At 40.7% G+C, this 24,990-nt stretch overlaps 1 protein-coding gene across 2 annotated transcripts in view; it reads right to left on the bottom strand.

Moving 5' to 3' along the window:
* The window catches only part of LOC121693483 (adhesion G-protein coupled receptor G2-like), a 41,827-nt gene extending 19,296 nt beyond the window's left edge, over positions 1-22,531 (bottom strand). Inside the window, exons 1-6 of one of the 2 annotated variants that reach the window (XM_042072907.1) lie at positions 22,414-22,531; positions 21,814-21,915; positions 21,463-21,525; positions 21,268-21,357; positions 20,996-21,124; positions 990-1,016 (exon numbers count right to left, since the gene is read on the bottom strand). In XM_042072907.1, the coding sequence (XP_041928841.1) occupies positions 990-1,016; positions 20,996-21,124; positions 21,268-21,357; positions 21,463-21,525; positions 21,814-21,910 (406 nt within the window). In that variant the 5' untranslated portion in view covers positions 21,911-21,915; positions 22,414-22,531. The remainder of the gene's footprint in view (positions 1-989; positions 1,017-20,995; positions 21,125-21,267; positions 21,358-21,462; positions 21,526-21,813; positions 21,916-22,413) is intronic. The other variant, XM_042072908.1, reaches the window with a different exon arrangement.
* Positions 22,532-24,990: the final 2,459 nt, after the last annotated feature.

The following is a 24,990-nucleotide window of genomic DNA, read 5'->3' as shown; positions in this document are numbered from 1 at the left end:
GCCGACAGGATACGGATAGGGTCGTAGCGCTGGCCTATTGCATGCCTAGGCAGTTTGAAAGACAATTCTCTGCCCGCCCCTTGAATTAAGCGAGGTAAATGGTTCGATTCCAGACTATACATTTCAATGATATAGGATGGCCCGCCAGGCTAGTAGGTTTTAGAAGGCAGGCAGCAACTGATGATTGAAAATGGTTTGATGTAGCTTGATGGAAATAATTTTAAAAGTGCAGGTAAAGGGATAAGCAAGCCGACATTGTAATTATAAGGTAGCTTATAAGGCAATAGGGACTAATTATTACACACGCACACTCAAACATTTAGGAGTGACCTTTATCTTGTTTAATGATAATACAAATGATGATGATAGTAATAATGTCATCATTGTTTTTGTAATTAAGTCTTAGTTCAAAGTTATATTTAAGAAGCTTACCAAGTCTTTTAATACTGGTAACTTTGATTTGGTTGTTGTTATTGTGTTTTTGTTCAAAAGACTAAGTTTCATATCTTAAGTTTCTATTTTTATAAATTTTATTTATCAGAACTTTAATATATTTCGATGTTCCTCTGTTCCACTGTGACAATATTATTTAAAAATAAACAAGTTTGTTTTTAAAATGCATTATCATATTATTTTAGTCAATACTCATAAATAACTACAAATAACTAATGTTAGGGAAATCTGTTAATGTTTTGTTGCGCGTTTCTGAAAAATAAATAAATATATATATCGGCCGATATATCGGAATATCGGATTTTTAAATAAAAAAATATTTGTATCGGTATCGGCCTTCAAAATCCTTTATCGGTCGGGCTCTACATGAAAGATTCTGAAATGGAGGGGCATTATGTGATTTGGCAGCCATGGCTGAGGTTTGTTCAGTGCTGCTATTTCTGGGAATAGTTAAAATGCTATTATGCTGTTATGCTTTGTAAGTCAGTGTGCATGCCCAGTATGTAAAAAATATGATGTAATAAAAGAGTACACACCATAATCCGGAATTGTAGAATTACACCCTGTTAGAAAGAAAAACAAGTTAATTTTGCCTATATACTGTAAGAAAGTTGATAAGAATTTTGCCTATGGGAAATGAGCTGAGTCAAACATTCGCTTAAAAGCATAATTACATCGAAAGCGCCACATTTAAGCTTGACCGTATTGTCGTTTTCGGGCCAAATGGCCTTTTGAATGGGATTACTAGGGACGCTACTATCGCTATTTTTTAAACACTAAGAAGGCTCCACACAACATAAAACTTTGATCGAAGTATCATTAGGGTCTCTACACATGAACTTAAGCATTGAGATCATTGTTTGTGTACACAGAGTTGACTAAAAAGAAAGGTTGTGAACATCTTGTGTCATGTGTAGCCTAGAGAGCCTGGTGATACCTCAATCAAGGTCTCATGTTGTGTCGAGCCTTCTTAGTGTTTGAAAAATAGCAATTTTGATGTGACCATGCATCAAAATAGTAGTGCCCTAACCACTATCATTCAAAAGGCCATTTGACTCGAAAATGACAATACGGTCAAGCTTAAAAGTGGCGCTTCTGGTGTAATTATGCTTTTAAACGATAGTTTGACTTGGGTACATCCACAACAAGACCCTAGGTTGCATTTTGGCAAGAGTTACAAAATAATTTTGATTGCACCTAAACTCTTAATTGGCTTAACGGCACCTCTGCCACACTCTGAGCAAGTCTTATTACTTGTAAAATAGCCCTATTGGGACGGGATTAGTTTTAGGTGGAGACGTGGGGTAAAGTCATTATTACCGGGGATTTTAGTCCTGTCCGAATGCTCCATGTCAGTAATTCTGCCTGGTTTGGCAGCATGTTGTATCTATGAATGCGATATCAGGAAATAGCGTAGCACGCACGCACATGGCGACAGGGAGGTAATGGCAATGCATAAATCGAGTTACCCCTTCCACTTCTGGTAGAATACAGAGATTTCTTAATCCCGTGCAAATTGGACATTTATATTACAGACGTCCTGTGGTAAAATTACTTTACCCCATCTCGCCACGTAAAACTAATCCCGTCCAAAAAGGGCTTCAGAAGTTGCTGTTCGTGTAGGAACGTTGCTGTCACAGCCTGTCAGACTCAAAACAGGGTAAAGTCTTTTCACCAGTCTTGGTAGTAGCAGTTATACTTAATGTGACCAGCATAAGAATGAAATTAGGAAAAGAAGATAAGGAGAGAGGATGATAGAAATGAAGATGAATGCTCTGGTTACCCTTACCAAAAAGAAGTTTATGGAATTGCACTGTTGGTATACTTATTTTAGACTAAGTATCTATAGCTTACTTTTTGGGCACCGATCAGAGATATACAAAGTATACTTGGCTTATACTGATTAGTATACATAAAGGTTTAATTATATCTAGCCTATACTTGGTACTTATACTTAAATGTACTTAAATACTGATAAGTATGTTTACTTGCCAGGGATTTAAAGCTCATTTTATTAACTAAAACTATTGGTAGACAGGTATTGTGGTTAAAACTATGAGAACCAGAACCATGCCTAACTTCAGGTACAGTAGCCTACAAACGGCAGAAATTAAAATTCAATATCAGGTGTCATACAGTACCCTCCAGAATTGTTTGGTACCTTTGGCAATGTTGACTAAAAACAGGTATAACAAATAATATGTTGGTGACATACATGGTAATCTCACCTTGAAACAACGAGGAAAATTCAACCGTGAAGGGAAACAAATTTATTCTGAGAAAACATCTCATAAAGAACATCTCAGGAACATCTCATAAAGAAATAAATATTTTTTTTAACAAAAACACATTGCCCGCAATTATTGGCAACCCTAAAAAAACGTATGTACAGAATGTATTTTCCTTTATATTCAACTAAAGGTGCTCTGTTGGGTAACGTCACTTCTGTTGACATTCAAACAAAACAGAGGGCCACCTCGCTACTCTCTCCCTCACAATACATGGATTTCTATGAAACATCACGAAAACATGCATGCGCAACCAAGAGACAGAAAGCACCATAGAACAGCATAGAGCAATGCAAAAGAGCAAAAGAATAAAATGAGTTTTTGTGCTCAAAACTGCACCAATTCGAAATCACGATGGTTAGAGAATGTTAAATATGTTCAATATCCCAATATGACAAAATACGATGATATATTAATAATCCAAATGAACGTCAAACTTTGAAATATAGTCTGAAATGAGATGTTATTATAATTGAGACAACAGGGGTATACAAAAAAATCCGATTGTAGCTTACAGCAGCCGACTATTTAGGTTAAGTTTATAACGTTGTGGACGGCCACCAAGCGTCTTCTGCCTCACGGCTGCGCGTACGTCTAGTTTTGTTGGTAAACGGGAAACCTGTGTATAGAAACTCTCCTAAACCTGCATCTCGTCGATTATTGGCTGGAACAGTTTGTTATGTGTACAAAGTGTACACCTAGTGTGTGCACATATTCCTTGATATGTAGCCCTACTTTAAATGATGTTTTATAAACAAAGTTCGGGTGGAGCCTTCGGGATGATTGACAGCAATTAACTCACCCACTGCCGCCGCAGGGTAGGCCTATTTAAGCCGACCTCCTTTTCCATACGTCACACGCTCCGACGTTCGCGAAATCATTCAGTCTGCGTATTGTTCGCATTGACAAGACAGCTCTCATGGAACTGGAAATCCACCCAGCGCCAGCAAGGCGTTGACCCTACCCACTGGACAGTGGCTCGCATCCGCAGCACTCTCCATTCCCGCGGCATCGCGTTCCGTATGTCGGATAGGAAGTTCCATCTCCTCCGCCTTCTAACGCAGTCGGATAACCCGGTCTTTTCGCCCTCCCGCTCCCTCACTTTGTTTTCCTCCCCAGACCAGGAAGCAAGCTGCTCCTTCTGGCATCCCGACGCGGTTCCTTCCGCCGGCCATTCAGCCGGACGAAGCACACACCACCAGCCACCTCGCGAACCGGGCACGCCGACAGCACTTCAGAGCGTATCATTCCGCTGCTTCAGCCACAGCCACTGCCACGTCAGCGGCTCAGGCCCATTCCCGCCGCATCTCCGGGTCCAACCCCATTTCTCCAGACGGCCCCGGTAGCGACAGCGTCGCTACTCCCCCCACTCCTTCTTTCCCTCCCCCATCCACCTCCCCTAGCCAGGACTCGGTCCAGGCCTGCCCCACCTCCAGTCGTTCCGACGACTGCTCCCTCCCTCCCCCCTCTCCCCCCTCCCCTTTCCATTCCGGGAGCCACGTCTGTACAGCACGCCTCAACTCACGAAGCGTCAGCTCGAAGAGTCACCTCACTAGCTCCCCATCTCTCTTATGAGTTAGCGAGCACCTGGTCTCAGTCGGCGCCGATAGCGACAGCGTCGCTACTCCCCCCTAACCCTCTTTCCTTCCCCGTCCCACTTCCCGCGACCCTGTCCCAGGTTGCTCCCCTTCCGGTCGCGTCAGCGACCGCTCCCTCCCTCCCCCCTTTTCTCCCTTCCCATCTCTTCCCCGGCTCCGCGCTAGACCAGCCCGCAGCAGCGGGTCATCAGCACTCAGCGAGTGCTTCGGACCACGACGTCCCGTTCCGGCAGCAAAACTATTCTTTAGCCACAGCACAGGCCCTGCCACCGCCTCCTCACGCTGCAGCATTCGAACCACCACCCGTCACAGCGTCCACCAGGAACCTCATCTTGTCAGGTGCAGACGTAGACCTTTCTACCATTCTTCCCTCCCTTCCTATTCCCTCTCATAACCGGGATCTAGTTTGCGGCGAACTGGTTTTTCTCTAAAAAAAAAAAAAAAAATTCTGGCCCAGCATCAAAAACCCTGTCATTTCCCGAGTTCACCGTAGCTTTTACCAACTACACAGAAGTCGTCTGTTTCGTGTTCTCCAGTCGACGCAAATGACTAAGCTAAATGACTACCTGGCCATCATCGCCGGCCTAGCCGTATCCTACGGTGGAGCTCATTTTCATACGTAGGCTACCACCGGCTGTTTTCAGCAAAATGCGCTGCCAGAGTCGGCCTCTGGAACTAAAACCCCTACTGGGGCGCGCTCGATATGGAGCTCCATAACCGCGTTTTCCTAGGACTTAAGCCATCTCGTCCCCTCTGCAATAGCCCCAGTCACGGCGCGGTCGAGTGTCCACTAGCCAACTCATTCCCCAGGGCCGCCCTTTCATCTCGCATCTCCTAAACTGCGCTCAGCAACCCCATCTCTCGAAGACGTCGTATCTCTAGATGCCCAGTGTCTGGCCGATATCAAACTCTGGAGGATGTTTTAGACGAATGGAATGGTCTGTGCATGTTCTACGACGACTGCCAATCATCTCCAGAAGAGCTCCAGTTGTACACCGACGCAGCCCCCTCAACAGGCTTCGGAGGCTTTTTCAAAGGGCGCTGGTTTGCATCCCCGTGGCCACTAGAGTTCAGAGAGCTAACAACTGGAAACGAATCGTCAGCCGTGTTCGAACTCTACCCCGTAGCCATCACGGCCCTACCTGGGGGAATGAGTGGACCTCCAAGAGTGTGATAATCCACAACGGCAACGAAGCCGTAGCGCACGTCATTAATAACTCAAGCTCAAAATCGCCTGCGCTTTCCCCTCTTATTAGGCGTCTAATCTGGATAGCAGCCAGCTACCAGCTTATTATAAGAGCCGCGCACGTCCCCGGTTGCCACAATGGAATTGCTGACTCTCTCTCTCTCGTCTTAAATTCCAGAGATTCAGAAGCTCGGCTCCAGAGGCGGACCCGTACCCTACTCCACTCCCCAGCCTTTCGGAGACCATCTTCCCATAAACCACCCCCTCAGCTATCTTCAGCCCATCACGGCCGACCTAGCCCTTCAAGCCCTCGCACCCAGGACCATGCAGTCCTACTGGACTGCTTGGTCGTGCTTCAAACAGTTCCACGCAAAGCACTCACTACCATTTCCCAGTTTCGATGCAGTCACCATATCATCATTTATCACCTACGCCCACACTTCACTCGGGATCAAAGTTTCTTCCATTAGAGTCTACCTAGCTGGCATTCATTTCTTCTACAAACGCCCCCACGGCTCCGAATGCCCCTTCTCCGACACCAGGATAGGCTTGTTAATTAAAGGTATCCGTAGGCAACATCCAGTCCCCCAAGACTCCCGCCTTCCCATTACCTCAAGCATTCTCGCCACCTGCCTCGCTACCCTTCGCAAAGGGTTCATGTCACCGCATTCCGATTCCACCATCTCCGTTATGTTTCTACTGGCCTTTTTGGGCTGCTGAGATGTAGCGAGTTTACATGCCCTTCGTCTCTCTTCATTCCCGATGTCCACCCGTGCATCGCAGATCTAGAGCAGCTAGACCAAGACACCATTCGATTTACCATCAAACAGAGTAAAACCGATCAGTCCCGAAAAGGACACTCCATATCCATTTAACTCCGCCTCAGATCTTCAGCCTTTCCAATACCTATCTCACTACATCTCATATCGGTCAGCTCAAGCTTCGTCTACTAGCCCGCCCTTCGTGTCAGACGAAGGGCTACCCATCACTCGCCACAGATTCCAGACACTCTTAAAAAACCATTCTAGTCAAATCTGGTTTTCCCGCGGATCGCTACTCCGCACACTCCTTCAGGATAGGAGCTGCCACAACAGCTGCGCTCAACGGCTTATGGGAGCAACAAATTAAAATACTGGGCCGTTGGTCCTCGGATGCCTACCAGTCTTACATCCGCTCCAATCTAGCGGATTTACGACTCGCTCAGCAAGCACTTATGTAGTTGGTAGCGGCCTTTCTCTGTGATCTTTTGGGGTGCAAGCGGTCATCGCTCTATCGCGATATCCGCTCCAGGCACTCCAGGACCACGGACAGCTACCTTGCCAAACACGCACTTCTCCCATACATTCTAGTCTAGCTGAAGCAATCATATAGAAGGGCGAACTAGTGAAATGATGTTTTATAAACAAAGTTCGGGTGGAGCCTTCGGGATGATTGACAGCAATTAACTCACCCACTGCCGCCGCAGGGTAGGCCTATTTAAGCCGACCTCCTTTTCCATACGTCACACGCTCCGACGTTCGCGAAATCATCCCCCCTCCTCCCCCTACTCCTCCATTTCACCAATTGCCCTGTTACTCATCCTCCTTACACAGGGGGTGCAAGCGGTCATCGCTCTATCGCGATATCCGCTCCAGGCACTCCAGGACCACGGACAGCTACCTTGCCAAACACGCACTTCTCCCATACATTCTAGTCTAGCTGAAGCAATCATATAGAAGGGCGAACATGGAGAAATCCCTCAATAGTATATGACTCGGTACAGAGTTAGTATGGCCTGGTACCTACAAAGGCAAATTTGGTATAAATATCTATATATATTCTGAAAGTACATGTTATACGGATTTCATTTCACCCCCCTTTTACATATGCACAACTTAATGTTTTCACAGCCACACAATTTGAAGTTCAACAGTGTGTGTCAACAGGATTAGTATGTGACTCGGTACAGGGTTAGTATGGCCTGGTACCTACAAAGGCGAATTTGGTATAAATATCTATATATTTTCTGAAAGTACATGTTATAAGGATTTCATTTCACCCCACTTTTACATATGCACATCTTATTGTTTTCACAGCCACACAATTTGAAGTTTAACAGTGTGCCAATGACAGGCCTATAGTATATGACTCGGTACACACTTAGTATGGCCTGGTACCTACAAAGGCGAACTTGGTATAAATATTTATGTATATTCTGAAAGTACATGTTATAAGGATTTCATTTCACCCCCCTTTTACATATGCACAACTTATTGTTTTCACAGCCACACAATTTGAAGTTCAACAGTGTGTGTCATGGCAGAACTAGTATATGACTCGGTACAGAGTTAGTATGGCCTGGTACCTACAAAGGCTAATTTGGCATAAATATCTAAATATATTCTGAAAGTACATGTTATAAGGATTTAATTTCACCACCCTTTTACATATGCACAACTTATTGTTTTTACAGCCACACAATTTGAAGTTCAACAGTGTGTGTCAATGGCAGACATATAGTATATGACTCGGCACACACAGTGTATGGCCTGGTACCTACAAAGGCGAATTTGGTATAAATATCTATATATATTCTGAAAGTAGTACATGATATAAGGATTTCATTACACCCCCCTTTTACATATGCACAACTTATTGTTTTAACAGCCACACAATTTGAAGTTCAACAGTGTGCCAATGACAGGCCAATAAGCATATGACTCGGTACACACTTGGTATGGCCTGGTACCTACAAAGGCGAACTTGGTATACATATCTATATATATATATTCTGAAAGTACATGTTATAAGGATTTCATTTCACCCCCTTTTATATATGCACAACTTATTGTTTTCACAGCCACACAAATTGAAGTTCAACAGTGTGTGTCAATTACAGGCTTAGTATGTGACTCGGTACAGAGTAGTATGGGCTGGTACCTACAAAGGCGAACTTTTTTTAGCCTACCACCCTAAGTTTGAACTAAGTGTTATTTGATAATAGTGTTATTTTAGGTCATGTTCATGAAAAAGGTAATCCTTCCACAACATTTGCACATGCATTTACATAGGCTAAGTTTCAGCAACATGTTTACATTTCGTGTAAACCTTTGAAATACTCTGAAATCCGAATTTTAACCTACTTTTATCTGATCGTTAGTCTATACCTTTATTTTGACGCTTTTCGCTGCCATATTGCCCGCTATTGTCGCGTATGGTCGCTTACTGTCGCTAGCTCCACGGAACCAGAGCCCGTTTACGGTACCGATCCACTTGCACGACACTTCATTTTGTCCTGTCGCATAGATGTCGCGCTGCCTCCCCACGTTCAGTCATGTGTGGGCGTTTTATTTAAAATGTCAGTTACCAGCTCATACTCAGTTCGTTTTAAGGTATCTTAAGTGTTTTTCCACAAATGGACCACAATTTTAGGCATGTACTTAACAGTATACAACACATTAATAGCCTAAACCAACTATGCAAGCCATTTCGAAATCCTGTTTTATTTAAACTACTCAATGCAATCTCAAATCCTCACCAGAAACACCAACAGTCAATATATTCATCCAAATCCTAGTTTCGTTTGTTTTATGGACTACTAGGTGGTCGTGGAAGAGATCGTTAAAACATTATTTGTCTTGTAAGCGGAACCTAGTGTTAATTTTGTCACCTATTTTTAATTTAGTCTTAGTCTTGTGACGAAATGTCCTTTTTAGTCTTTGTCATATTTAGTCATTCAAATATAATTTTTGTTAGTCAAGTTTTAGTCGACTATTTTAGTCTAGTTTTAGTCAAATGAAAACTAAAGGTATCTTAGTCTTAGTCAGTTTTAGTCAAAACAGTTTAGTCTTTTTTTATATAACAAATTATTTCTGATTACCATTTGAGTCAAATAGTTTTCACACATCTCAATTTTCCAACAATATTGTGTGCCCACAGAGCTACTCGTCTGTTATAATTACTCATTCTGATTTTTTGTCAGTCAGTATGTTTACATGCACAGGTAAGTCAAGCTACAATTATAGCTCGGCTGGGATTTGACCATAGACAGTAAAAGATTTGACTGGACCACTGTCATGATATTCGTAGACCAGTGTTTCTCAAAGTGTGGTGGTCCGCAAGCTATCCCAAGTGGTCCGCGAGCAGACATGGTAAAATATAATATAGATGAGTTGTTTGCAATATTGAACCAACTTGTATGTAAATCCAAACAGTTCTGCAACACTGTATATGTAAGATATGCCAGTTTAAATCATATGAATCCTCTGACACAATAAGCAAGGTGGTTCAGTGAGTAGGCCTATTGTGTAGACTAATATACTGGTGAAGTAGGTCTAATCTTTCTTTTTTTTAGCTAGGGTTAGTTAAGTGGTCCTTCGTCTGAAAAAGTTTGAGAAACACTGTCGTAGACCCAAGTATTAATGTTTTACTCCACCACGTTAGATGGCGATATGCGCCCAAAGGCAACACATTCCCCAAACAAACTCTCCATCTTATCCATAGCTAACTTGTTAGCGAACTTTCCATATTAGCTTACTTGCTAGCAAACTTTGAATCATCAGTGTAACTAGTCAAATAGTTGACATTACATGCTAAACATTTTCGTATGGACATTCTGGGGGATGTTAGTTTGTATGAGAGAAGCTTCAACTTCTGGGTATGTAGCATTGTGTCATAAAGCTAGGTAGTTAGCTTAACTCTGGCAGAAATCTCCGGTGTTCTTGTTCCATGTAGTTTCGTGTTGCAGCCACAGGGTAGACTAGCCTACAGGAGCATGAACTCATTCGGAATATTTTGAAAACGTAACAGCTAGATATTCTGTCTTCTCATTTTGTAGACGAAAATGAAGAGAGATTTTATCTTTTTTATTTTGTTTTTATTTCATGCAAAACATTTTAGTCTCGTCTTTTTTCGTCAACAATAATGCATCTTAAGATAGTCTTAGTTAGTGTTTCAGGACATTAGTGCCATCTCGTCGTCGTCTCGTCTTAGTCATGAAAAAAAAGGTTGTTGACGAACATATTTCCTCTCGTCTCGTCTGACGAAATTAACACTAGCGGAACCAAAGTTTCACAGGCACCGTTGTGGTAGAACAAAGGACCTACAACCTTGTCCTTTCATTGGAGAGTCGCCTCGCGTTCAACAGATTCATTTGCATAAAGATGGGCTTCGCCAGAGAATATCTAATAAGGGGAGAACCGCCACTCTCGGGAAGCTTCCGGTTTCTGAACTGGTTGCAGTTCCAATTCTGGTTCATGAGGGCGCTCACGAATAAGTGCAGAATGAATGGAGGGCTATGGAGCTGTACCCCTCAAATCCACTTTTCTCGGGATATAATTTTTTGGCCAGAAATTTGAATGTTGCATGCGAAAGAGAGGGCAGAGAAAATACACACCGCTGAGTATTATATTTTTTGAGTCACTTATTTGTTCTAAAAAGCCTTTCAAATGTGTCAATGACGTCATTCATTATCAGAAAGCTAGTGAGTTGTGAGCTAACAACGACCCAACCTGTAAGACATCGAAAGGACGTAAGTACTCGTTCATTCAACTTTTGACCTATAATCCATATTGATCTTGCAGAAACCACAATCCAATCTTCGATTTTTCAAGGACAACCAGGTTAAAGAGACACATTTAGCCGTTTAGCTCCATAGTCCCCCATTGTTTATGCACTTATTCGTGATCGCCCCTAGCGGAACTGCAGCAGATTGCAGGTACAATGGAGTTAATAGGGAGTGATCCGGCTCTCCGTAAACGGGCTCTGGCTTCGCCCAGCTTTTTGACGCGCGACATATTTTGAAATGCAGCTCTGCCTTCCCGGAATGCTTTGCAGGCGCGTTAAAGTCGCTTGACGTCACCCATAGGACTAGAGTGGAATGCGACACGACAAAATGAAGTGTCGTGCAAGTGGATCGGTACCGTTAGACATTCTCTGACGAAACTAAACCAGAGACGGTTGATAAAGCGAGACGATTCATAAGAGGGTAAATTCTGGCATGTTGTGACGTGGGGTTTGAAGCTGTCGACCCATTTAGGAGTCTAGCGGGAGGTCCAGTGTCTATGTATTCCTATGGGAGAAATGAACATTTTCACGGAATATGACCAATCCCTTAGCCCTACATTCAGCGATGTAAGTTTTGAACCCATTTTCTAGAAGCCACATGTCTCCCTAACATTCCGACATTGAAATTGTATTTCCAACGAAACAAATAAAGACAAAAGACGGCTTTGTTCGTGATCTGTCACTGTCTCCTCAAAGCTCTGGTGCACAGCCACCTGTTCTCAGAGGCTCTAGACTCAGAGATGGTTGATAAACTAACCTAACATATTTTTTGCTAGAACTAGTAGACTACCACAAAGTTGCTGAACATATGTTATTTCAGGTTTGTTTGCAACAATATATAAGTTTAACCAATGTTCTTAGCTGCTAGCTAGCTAGCGAACATTCCCATTCACTTTCCGTTTACTGTGCTAACGTTAGCTAGCTAGCTAGCACGGTTAACGGGGCAAAATGAAATTATTCATTCCGTGTCCGAAAGAGTGTTTCATTGGCATCACACACAAACAATGACTGTAAAATAGTATCCAAATTATATGTATAAGTTATTATTGCTTATTCAGAGAAAAGTTTATGTTTTGACACGCCTATTTAGGAGTCCGGAACTAGTGCCATTTCGTTCCATTGGTTAATCGTCTTATGATTCATCTTAGTTAACTATAAAATCTTTGACTAAACTGTTTCAACAATGTTTTCTTCTACGCGATTCACGCGAAATTATCGTGAAGCTTCTGCACAGCAGCGCCATCGACTGGTCTGGCATATGCACTACAGCACATTTAGCCGGTTAGACCTCTGTGTGTACACGCGAGGTTTTTTCTTGCCGGTGTCGTTAAAGGTGTGAAAGCGGTAAGAGAAAATTCACCCGGCGGTTTCGTGCAAACGGCTTCTCTGCCACACATGACTCCACCATTGTCAATGGATAGCAACGCGCTCGTGAAGGACATGTTCAGTTCTATTAATTGGAGTACGGCCGGCACGTACGTAACGTGGACAATCCGAACCAAAATGAACATTGAACTGAGGTGCATTGAGTGTTAATGAGTGTATTGTGAAACACACTGTGAAACTGTTTCTGAGGTTATAATCGACCTGTAGGCTACTGTTGTGTGAATTAAATTCACAAGCATATACTGCTGTTATTTACATATGAGGTTTATCTGTGCAGTGTATTTAGATACATGCTGATGGTGTTAAGTGTTATTGAGCCACTCTGGTGAAGTGGATAATACAAAGTTTTGAACATTTCATGGTGGTTACAAGTTGATAGGGAAACCATTCCTATACAGTTCACATTTGATTTATAAATACATATATTTTCTTTACTTTTCTATCTTAATCAGTATTAGGATACTGGTACTTAGTATAATAAATAACCACTTCTTTTTCAACTTTTACACTGTTGCTTTTATTAAGTTTTCTCCATCTTTCCTGAAGTAGGGGCGTCTCATCCTCTGTCTGTAAGGTACAGTAGTTAGGGAGAATACAGGTTAAGTCACACACACTGACACAGGCTACTGATATCCTGCACTTTAGGTCCCCACCGTGACCGGTCCAAATCCTAAAGCCTAAGCTATTGTGCTTTGCTGAGCGGGCAGGGTAGATCCGAGACTAATAGGCCTGGGGGTTAGGGACTTAGATCCTCTGATCTCCAGCCATTCAGGAAGAGTGATTTACCCTTACTAAGCGGACGCAGGTCCCGTCTGCTACAGTACATATGTATTTATGGTCCAGGCTGGACCAAGTTGTTTTTATTGCCTGTTTTTGTTGTTTTTGGAGCCTGGGCTGTCCACAGAGACCGCATTTTTTTTACAGTGTATTCAGAGCACAGGCATCTAGCGGATGGTGAGGTGATGTTTGCTGTATGTGACAAATGTTTTTATTTAGTTTAGAAACCGTTTAACATTGCTTAGAGCACTTTTAAGTTAATCAGAGTGTCTGTGAACTTTTTAGAAGTAGTTGATGGAGTTCTTTTTCACTAAGGTGTGAAAATAAAGTGACATAAAGGCTAGATCCCCTAGTCATTTTTAAATCTAAATACAAATAAAGTGTGTTGACATTTGTAAGTCAGGGAATGGCTATAAAAACTAGGTACTTTGTTGAAAATGCCCATATTTACAGTTAAAACAATAATTAAAAAATTCTAATCAACTGGAAATGTGACAAACATGCTTGGACAAAGACCCAAGGTTATCTTGCCCCCACGCACAGTATGGAGGATGGCAACATTTCCATAAGAACCACTGTTGGAGAGTAATAGAAAAAGGTATCATCTTGGGGCCACCAAGTCGCCTAAAAAACTTCAAAAGTGACCTCATTTTTAATAGATGATTTAGAGGGCATGCCAGGGAAAAGCCTTTCCGGTAATCTAATTACAAATAATGTAAATGTAAATGGCAAGTGTTAAATTTTTCACATAGATCTCTGTTTCTCAAAGTCACCGAGTACTAAGAAAAAACCCTGAAAACAATCGAGGCATGATTTTATGTGCACTGTATCATGTAGCTACTCTGCGTCTTTTTATGTTTGCGTCCACATTAAATCCATTCCACTCACGTTATCAGGAGAATACAGTAGCCTAAAGTTTTATTTCGAACGCTTACTTTGGTCTCACTCATTGGATCCAAATAACAGAAATAGCAAACTCCAAGTTATGGCAGGGTAAGTATGGCTATAAGCACATAGCCTTAAACATGACCAAGAAAAAAACATGAATAAAACATGAATTAAACATGACCAAGAAAAAAGTGAAAGGGACACTTGAAACTATTTCAGCTTGTGTAGGCCTATCAGTGCTTTCTGAACATATTGAACACACTTGTATACAATACCGTGATAATACCGAAAACCGTGATCATTTTGGTCACTATAATCGTGAGGTTAAATTTTCATACATCCCTAGTCATAACTATATCTCTGAGGTTTATAACAAACATTAAAAACGAGATGTTAGAAACGAGATGGTAGAAAATTGAGCAAGTTATGGTTATTTAAAAAGTATGCACCATTGAAAAACAATGTTATGAGTGAGCGAGCCGACTGTGGCAAGATAGCCTCCAGGTGCAGACGTCGACCTCCATTGGCCAGCAGCGTGGACGGGACATCTAGCCATGTATATGTGTCTATCAACATCCATTAAACTATCTGTCTATCAACTGCCAGCTGCTCAATAGGCCCCTACAAAGAGCCAATTAAACTGATTTGCACCTGTATCATTTTCCATCTCCTCATCTAGGTCAATTTCTGGGGCCTCCCCCAGAAATGTTTTAATTTGTTTGATGTGATTTCCTGTATTTTGGTGCATTTTGGGGATGGCCAATACTAAATTCAATCAGATTCATAGCCTACATCCTGATTTGTTGATATTGAGGCAATGATTCCATGCAAAGACTTGGGCCTGACCAGGTTTAGATGGTGTATGATAGCGATTTTTAGACAACGCGCTAGTCCCCTCCCTAGGTTGTTAATTGCCACACCCCTGGGCGCAATGTTTAAAAAATAAACGTGCAAAATACCGAATTAAACTTCGCGCGGGTGAATAACGAACTTTACGCCATGCGCTGGTGCCCAAAATACAGCCCTCCATTCTACAATAATATAAGGCACCTTCCATCCAACTTTCTTTGTATTCATCTTCTCCAAACCAATCACCCACCATTAAACCTTCCATCCATTAAACTATCTACAAATCACACACTGATTTCCCTCGTGTGGTAATATTTGTCCTTGTAATTATGTATGATTTGGAGAAATGCTATTTGATGGTTTGGACTAGGCTATTTACAATATTTTATGTAGAGTTTGTAAACACGTTATCATCAACTTAATGCATGCACAACTTTTGTTTGAGTAGGAGAGAGAATAACAATAAATGGATGCAGCAACTACAGAAATTGTAACCAAGGCTACTTGCTGCTTTCTTTTACTATCTATGGTTGCTGGTTAACAGCACATCATAAGCTGATTTAAGCTAATTCACAAACTCAAGATTTCAAGGTCCGTGTATCATTCGTTCATTTGATATTCAATTGAGAATCCAAAATGGAAAAACAAAAAACAAAAAAAGGACTTGTTTTTTCATTATTTGTTTATGAAATGTGATACAAACCAACAAATAATGCTTTGTTTTTCAGACTTTTGATTTCATGATCAGATCAAAAGTAGAACGTTTAAAAAACGGCCTCAGGCCCAAAACTGATTTTGATGTTTATTTCTTCCGATTGCTCTGACCCAGAAATGATTTATTCACTTCCATTGCCAACTGCTGCTTCTGTTTTGCAGTGTTAAATCGGACTAGGCCTACCAGTCCGATTATAACTTTACCACACACAATTTAACCTAAAGATATATATTTAAATGACCACTCGGACAGAGCAACAGAATCTCTTTTTCCCCCTCAACGAATAGGTTTTTCTACTGATTAGCTTAGCCAGAAATGTTCAAATGGGTGGGCACAGAAAGAAAAGGGTGCCAATTTGATTGAACATAACCTAAGAGAAGCCTAGATGAGATACACCATACAAACATTAATCGGCATGTTATATTGACATAGTGGAATTTATTGAACGCATTTGATCACAGCTGACAAATTAGGCAGAAACAAAAAACTGGAGCAAAACAATGCATGAATGTAGGCCTGTAACATTTTAAACTTGCGCAAAACGGCATGAACCCAGCAACGGTGCGTCGCATAACTTAAACCACAAACTGAAGCAACAGCTTGGACAATCCTACTGCAAAGCCTTTCCTTCCATAGGCATGCAACGTCTATGACATAAAAAGTGGAATATGAACGCATTTCACACCTGACAATTAAACGGAGCTGCCGCCTGTTCGCGATTTGACTGATTCTTGAGCTCACAGAGCAGCAGGGCTTAAATTTCACTGCGGGATTGCGGGTATTGCGCATAATTTGTTCAAGTCCCGCAACTCTAGCCATCATAATGCGAGAAATTCCCGCATACACTTTTACAGCCTGTCTGATGACGTTAATATAGCCTAATCATTAAGTGGCGTGAATGCGGTGCTATTGACCGGACTGATCAACTACCGAGTTGAATTGAACATAGCCTCATGCAGACGCACACACACACGGAGAGAGAGAGAGAGAGAACCACTTTGCGTTTACGCAAATAGGCTACGCTACCATGGCAAACTTTTACATCTGGAAAGAGCTCCTTGGTAACTATCCTGCTAGCTCAGTCAGGTCACGTCAACACTTGATCCCAGAAAGATTGTCTTCGACATGTTAGTTTTTTCAACATTTATTGTATCTAATGACATAGAAAACATAATGATTTGCATACACATACCGCACTGTGCACAACTTTTATTCACTAGCGACTATAGCCTAAAACCGTCAGGTTGAAGGGGGGCTAATTACTCCATAGAATTACTCTCACGTATTTTCTTAAAGTGACAGGCACTCAATTACACCTACTCATCAGCAATGTGCACTCAATTGGACCTACACACCACATTAAAGATATGCCTAAGTGTTATAGGTTAAACGTCAATATGAGGCATTCAAATTAATAAATATGTTTAGCTACTAGTAATTACTAGTAAAATGCTATACTTTAAAAAAATGCATTATTAAATAAATACACTCTATATGAATTCAAAAATATATGATAGAAACATATCACATAAGCTATCATTTTCAGTGTGTGTTTGTGTGTGTGGAGAGAGTCAAGCAGAATCTAGGATGTCCACTGTTGTGAATGATCCCACTACAGTATATATTACTGATGACGTCAGGGTGGTGGGGGCCCCAAAATCAAACACTTTTTTTAAAAAAGTATCGAAGTATTGAAATCGCAATTCTTGACTTGGTATCAGAATCGACCCCCCCTCCCCCCCAAATTGTGTAAATCCCCCCTACATTAATAACCTAAGGGGGGAATTCCCCCCCATTTTGAAAAATTAATTTTAAGCCCTGAGCAGTGTTGACTTGCGCGTCTTTTTTAGATGGTGAACGTAATTGGACGGGCAAGACTGACAAGTAGATGGGCCTAGGCCGCCTGTGGCTACGCCTATGGCTCGATTTGAATTATTTGCTCTGTTTATGAATGAAGTTGTAGCCCCTCTTTCCTTTGATCAATGTGCTTGTTGAACGATGTGTCCCTAATTTCCCTGTCATAGCTACTGTCTTTGGTGTAATCTCACCAGAAGGCTACTGCAGCTGGCTGCCTTCCAATGACGTTGGCGACAAATGATGATCAGAGCTGATAGATCTAACATCTAGGCCTACTTCCCTAACATGGGCTGATACTACAGTACATAGCCTAGGCCAGTCATTACTTCTATAATCATGGGGCAACGCTTTGGGCGAATGTGATGTTCATAAACAAAACAGGCATGAGAAGGGAGATGATTTTCTGTCGATTCAACGAAACCAAGTTTGCCATCGTTGCGCACGTCGCCCAATTTTTCGCTATAGTTGTTAGACAATATTTTCTGTCGCTAGGGATGGCCAAAATAAAATCTAGCAACAAAATCACTAAATTGGCAACACTGAGCACTGACCGGTCTAGACCAAGAAAGTGACTTGGATAGACTTCCAGGTCACAGAAATCGGAACAAATAAATATCAAAATCAGTTTCGGCCCTGAAGCCATTTTTTAAACGTTATACTTTTGATCTGACCATGAAATCAAAAGCCTGTCATTTTTTGTTTTTTTCGTTTTTGATTCTCAATTGAATATCAAATGAACGAATGATACACGGACCCTTCAAGGCCATCATGGATATAAAACGTTTTTTGAAAACAACGAAAGAATGGAGGGAACATGGCAAAGCTTGGAGTTATTTCAGATGGGCTACAACAAGTCACACTAAGGTTTTGACAAGCACTTGTAACGCAGCTGGAGTAATGCATGAACAAAACCGGGAAACGGACAAATATTATCAAGGCTTTGAATGTTTCCGTCTGTGCACGGGGTGTCTGTAGATCGGTGTGCCTGTGGCCATGCATGTGCCCTTAAAATAGCATCTGAATTTGCGCCACTGACTTTAGACCAGGATCTTCCTGGTCTATGGCGGAATTGTTTTCTGAAACTGCAAAATATCAACAGGGAACGTTTGCGCCGGAACACGCCCCCTCTTTTCACTGAACCGGCCCCGTGGGCGCAATTGAATTCCCTAATTTACAGACATGTACCTGTGGAGGGAAAATTCCAATATGCGCTGACTGCAAAATAGGAAAGACAAAAGCGCAAGTTTACAAAGTCAATTGCGCTGGAGTGCAAGATAGAGCCCAATAAATTATCTGTCTATCAACAATTTTTAAACTATCTACATTCAACTTTTAAACTGTCTACTTTTACACTATCAACTTTCATTAACTATGCAACCACCATGTATATCCTAGCAACACCTTAATAACCATCTCTGCATTATCAGTTTTAACTATAAATGATATTTTACATTACATCTAACCATATAGAGCTACAGCTACAGCAATAGAATACCATTTAACTTCTTTGTCTTTTCCCCCCGAAATTGCACTGTGCCTACTTCAAAGGGCACTGTTCCCACCTCTTTTGGCCTACCATCTAATGCTTGACTCTTTAGAAAGCCAAGACCCTTCTTAGGAAACAATCAGAATAGCTGTGTGAAATACTGGCACAGAGTTGCAGAGGCTAGAATATTGTTTTTTCTTTCTGCCAGATAACAAGCATCTCTAAACTGACCACATTTCAGCCCTCTAGGTCACTTGCTATGACTTTAGAAACACAACTGAGCCCTAGCACCAGGTCTTGTGAGGCTGTGTGCAAAAGTAGATCAATATAGAATTAAAAAATAGTACTTTAGACCATTATTTTCCAAGGAATGCTCATGTGTTTTGTAAAATGCCCTATGGGAACTCCCCATAGGACTTTTGGTTACCTAAAATGTATACTGACAATAAAAGCCTTACTGTGTGGCAACCTCTTGGTGTAGAAGCATAATCTGGTCTCAAATGAAAGACACTCCGAAGTTTCATTTGGATTGTATGTCAGAGTTTCTTATATATAATGACTACACAAAATATTGAAAATATTACACATTTTCTTTGTTGGTTCAATGGGTGTGTATAAGATGGACTATACATCTGCACAACTAATATTGGATAAAACATGAATATTTAATTTCTATGGATTCCTGTGAATATTTCAGTACCCAATATGCTGCATCTACTTATTGCTAAGGATACACACTGCAGCTAGAATGTAGGGAAGCACCAAAGGCGGAGGAGGGCATTTTTGATACAAATTAATTGAGGCATAGTAAAATTAATGTGACCATGTAAAGCACATTACAGATTGTACATGAAACATTTTGTCATGTATGGATTCCCATGAATCCAAGCTTTTAAATGGTGTATACAGCATTACTATGCTACAGAGCAATATGGTGCATACAGGTGGGGGAGGGGGGGGGGTGTTCCAATGTTGGTATTAAGCTACAGAGCAGAGACTATAGATAGGAATAGGGGTGTCACCATTCTCCAAATCCTTGATTCGATTTAATCTTCGATTTTAAAGTCACAATTCGATTCAATTTTCGATCTTTTTTTAAAATATTACTATTAATGCATTCCTTATGTTATTTACTTTATTTTGGTCTTTTCCTTTTCTGTTTCGTGGGGCTTTTATTTTGAAACGTTCCCACCGCGAGGTTAGTGTTAACGTTAGCAAGAGGGGCCTCGATTTCGGTAGGTTGATGTGTAGCCTATATTTTAACTGGCTGCAGCCTAAAATTAGAGGAGTGTTGACATCGCAGTTCAGCATGTGCCTGTGCGTCTGTGCGTCTTGGCATGCTACATGTTGGACGTGAGATTGGGGGTGTGGCTGCATCGTCGATTCTACTTTTGAGTTCGAAATTCGAGATTAAGATATCATTTCGATCGATTTCGAAATCGTGACACCCCTAGATAGGAATTACAACTGCATCTGTCAGTAGGCTACTAGTCAAAGTATGGTAGGAAGAGAAGTGGTAGAGGAAGTAGGAGAGGGAAGAGCGTGGTAAAAAGCCTACATATCAAATGTGTGAGGTTGTCAGAGGTGCTAGGAGGTGAGGTATTCTTGGAAGAGTTGTGTCTTCAAAAGTTTTGAAGACAGTGAGGGACGTCCCTCTTTAGTTTGACTAAATCCAACACTCATATTAGTAAATGGTGCACTCTATCAATAGCAACATATACTGTTAGCTATATTCTTGAAAATGTGAATGTGATATTGTTAAAAATATTAAGCAACAGGAGTCCAACTATTACAAAAGTATTCACACAAGTCATAAATAATGTGCCTCTTATGTACATAAAAATTAGATGTTACTAAGCCTTTAACCTTAACTCTGACAACTAGACCTATATCTTGTTAGTAAATTGTAGTAGGGTTTGAGTTTGTAGTGTTTGATTTTGCTTATATGTCCATGGATAAATGTTTTACCTTTTGAGGATGGCTTGCACGTCCAGTTTTTCGTGATCCAGAGAGATATATTACGAAGTGTTTTGTTGAATATTATGTGGTAGTCGTTATCCTTCTTCACCTTGAAGGGTATATCCTTGCATGTGTATACTGTGTTTGGAATTGAAATTGCACATAAATGCAGTTCATCGGTCTTAAATTGGTGCTCACTTAGTATTGTATATCACTATCAGTCACCAATTATTATCATAGCTCAAGTGTGAAAATATCACATGGACCTCTATACTACATACCAGGATCTTTGTTTGGGTAAAGATTGAGTATCCACAGTTTTTCAAGACCTGAAGTACAATTTTCAAGACCTGAAGCACAATTCCCCCTGCCTAATAAGGAGATCAGAGAGATGCTGATTATTGATATTTTTGATACATAGTCCTGTCATACATAGTCTAGTCTTTACAGGACATGGATGCTTTCCATTACAGTACCTTGACATTGTGTGCTATTCTCAGGTCCAGTGAGTTCATTGATGACAACAATTTTTGAACAAGCTGTGTGATGAAAACACATACAAATTAAAAAAATCTAATTTGCTATTAATCAAGGATGTAGTCCTTCCCAAAATATTACATTTGTGTGAATCTCTATGAGTTAAAGTGCCACATATTGACATACAGTATAGTGAGCTAGTGTTGTCTCAGAGCAGTAATACAACAATTGTCCTATGAAAAATGGCTATGTAAATTGAGGAACTGAAGTCAGGCAGTTAGTGCTCTGGTAATCCAACTGGTTTCTCATGAGGTAAATGGCCACTTTTCAGACATTTGAATGAAACATACCTACTGTTTCCTTCACAAAGCTGCAAGTAAGGACAGCAAATGACATTGCTATTGTTGTCCATAAGAAACCCCAGGTATAGCCTAACTGAGCAGTCATTTTGTCTGTAATACAAACAAGATCGTCATACTTAACACTGAAACAGAATTTGTCAACCTTAAGATCTTAAGATGCGTTAAGATCACATAAAACACAAATGTCAATACACTCAAGGACTTAAAGCAACACAATTGGATAATTGATATCTATGCCCCTTGGCATCAATTTTCAACGCCATTTGGTACTTACACGGTACCAAATTAGTCAATAACTGACTAAAAGGGTCATGATCCCACCTGATCAACAACTAGTGCAATATTAAGCATTCCAGGGGCACACTGGCAATGTAAGACACTTCATTCTCCATAATATGAGTTAGTGTAGCATGAGAATGAGTTTGAAGCTGTTATTTTAAGGTAAAAGAACTGCATTGTGTTGCTTTAAACAGACACATAAGCACAATAAGGTACAAGCTTACTGCAAGCTAACCAGGAAGGCGTACATTTATTCTTTCACAGTTTATAGAAATACAACTTGAATATCACATCACCCAATAATCTTACCTGTCAGTTGGAGCGAGAGTTGTGTTTCCTGCCCTTGAAACCAAAGAGAAAATCATCCAGAAGTCCATATTTAACTTGCAAATTAAAAGTGTGCATACCTACAAGCAATGCATTGTTTTCATTCCTGGAGTGAACTGTATATTTGCCTGTTGAAACAAATAAAAGGTGACTGCAATAGGAAGTCGATTATGGTTATTACACACTGTTCTTGTTGAGAAAAGGTTGAAATTACTGTATGTACATACTATGTTTTATTTAATTAATTAATTTAACATTTAGTCTGAAAGTGATATCTAGCCTAGTCAAAGTCAAAGTCTGCTTTATTGTCAATTTCTTCACATGTCAAGACATACAAAGAGATCGAAATTGCGTTTCCTTCTATCCCACGGTGGAGACAAGACATATTTTACCAATTAGGTCCACAGACAAACATAACATTCAAGTAAACAATATAAAAAGTAAAAATAAGAAGGCACATACAATGAAGAAATAAGAGCAGCAAAATTTGGTAGAAATTGTGCATACAGTAGACAGTCAATATAATAGTGCAAAAGTCAGGCCAATAAATGGCTGAGGTAGTTTTGTTTGACCTAAGTATGCAAGTGGCATAGTGGTGCAAGTTATGTAAGAGCAGCAGAAGTGTGTTCAGAAGTTCACTAGATCTAGCCTAACCGAGATTAAACACTTGTAGTTTATAACAGTATGTTCACATTCATGAATATTGCACATTGAATTATACCTGTGTATGAAATGCGCTATATAAATAAGCTTGCCTTGTCTTGCCTAAATACCATGTATCTGCATTTCATTGTGATATTATTTTAATGGAGACGAATGATTCAATGTTTTTGGATTAGATTACCTGAGACATAATATGTGAGGTGCACCTCTGACAGACACCTAATTTCTTACTTTGCTGTGTGCATGCAAATTGTGTACAGCGGTAAAATTGTATTCGTCTGTGCTTCTTTGTGGAACTTTAAATAAATGCAAAATCCTTCTATATTGAGAATAGCTGCCTGTATGTTGTGAAAATTCTTTGCACAGCATGTTTAGTGCAGGACATGGGAAGACCGTCCACCCCAGATAGGTGTTCTTGTGACAGTTTTGGGTCTTTCAAGAGGGGTCAAAAGACATCTGTTCAGCTTACTTGTAATTAATTAATTTTCTTAATTATGGTTTGTATATTTATGTTTTTTGTTTATTTTCATTAATGATATTTGATGTTATTGATATATATTGTTATTATAAATATTTTGCTTAATGTAGGCTTACTAACTTTTTTAATTATTAATTGTAATGTTCATATTCTGTGTCACTTTGGAAAGAAGCATCTGCTAAATAAAATAAGTATAACCAAAGTAGTCGGAGCCTCATTATGACCGCCGCTAGCATAGCTAGTGTAGTGGTAAAGTCCGTCCCCCCCCCCCCCATCTTTTTGGTCAACGATACCCGGGACACTGAAATACCAGGGTAATTGATGAGCATGTAGCCCCACTAGACTTTTACGGAAAAATTTATTTTGGTCCCCGAAACAAAAAATGCAGTTTTTGAACCGTGGCATCAAGGATGAAAATGTTTTATGGTATGTTGGGCTCAAGGGCCCACATCAACATAGCTCATAACCACTCATTTGCACCCCCCCCCCCCCGTAAAAAAATTAAAATGCAATATTATACTGCTTAAATCGCCCCTTTCTTCAGTTCAGATGTTCTGAACTGCACCAAATTTCATGTGTATGATTAACCTGACATCATCATCTGGGGGTATTCCATGTTTCATGGAATTTCAACCATGGGGGGGGGGTATAAAGTAAATTGATTAATGTGTACATTTAGTGACTGTACACCCATCGGCCTGTAGGTGGTGGTGTTGAGCAAAGGGTTGCTGGTAGAGGATGTTGAGGAGAGGAGCTACAAAGCAGGACTGTCTCACACACACACACTCTCTCACAAACACACACACACACATGCACACACACGCGCACACACACTCACAGCCACAGACACACACGCATACACACGTTCACACACAAACACATTTCCCATTTCTTCTTGCCAAAATAAGCTGAAATAAACCTGAGAATGTTTATCAGACATGGTTGTTTTTTACTGCAGGTACGTTTATCTTAGTGGTGTTTAGACGACAACGAAAACTATTGACCCCGTCATTTAGACGCAAACGGAGGTTTTATCCCCCCGCAAACAGAGTTTTTAAAAACTCAGAGCTGATCATTTTTTGGGGAAACAATTGTTCGTTTGCATCTAAACAGGTACAAACAGAGATTTATGTGACGAGGCGGAGATTTTTAGTCAGTTCAAAAGAGAAAGAGGAAGTGACTCATTGCTGTTGTTGCTATTTTTGGGATTCTGATTGGCTAACATGGCTTGAGCTTCTTGTTACACTGCCACGTACAGGTTTGGCATGCACTTGAAGGCATACAGTATACCTGGGTTAGTGTAAAGAAAAACTATTCTGAAAACTGACAGGTGTGCACAATGTTTTATTTTTGAAAACGGAGAGGGTGAAATGTCCGTTTATGAAAATAGCCAACCAGCTTAATGTTCGGGTGATGTC

This window comes from Alosa sapidissima, chromosome 19 (genome assembly GCF_018492685.1).
Source record: "Alosa sapidissima isolate fAloSap1 chromosome 19, fAloSap1.pri, whole genome shotgun sequence".
In the NCBI taxonomy this organism is placed as follows: domain Eukaryota; kingdom Metazoa; phylum Chordata; class Actinopteri; order Clupeiformes; family Clupeidae; genus Alosa; species Alosa sapidissima.
The sequence above is the reverse complement of the archived record's forward strand: the minus strand, read 5'-3'. Positions and strand labels throughout refer to the sequence as shown.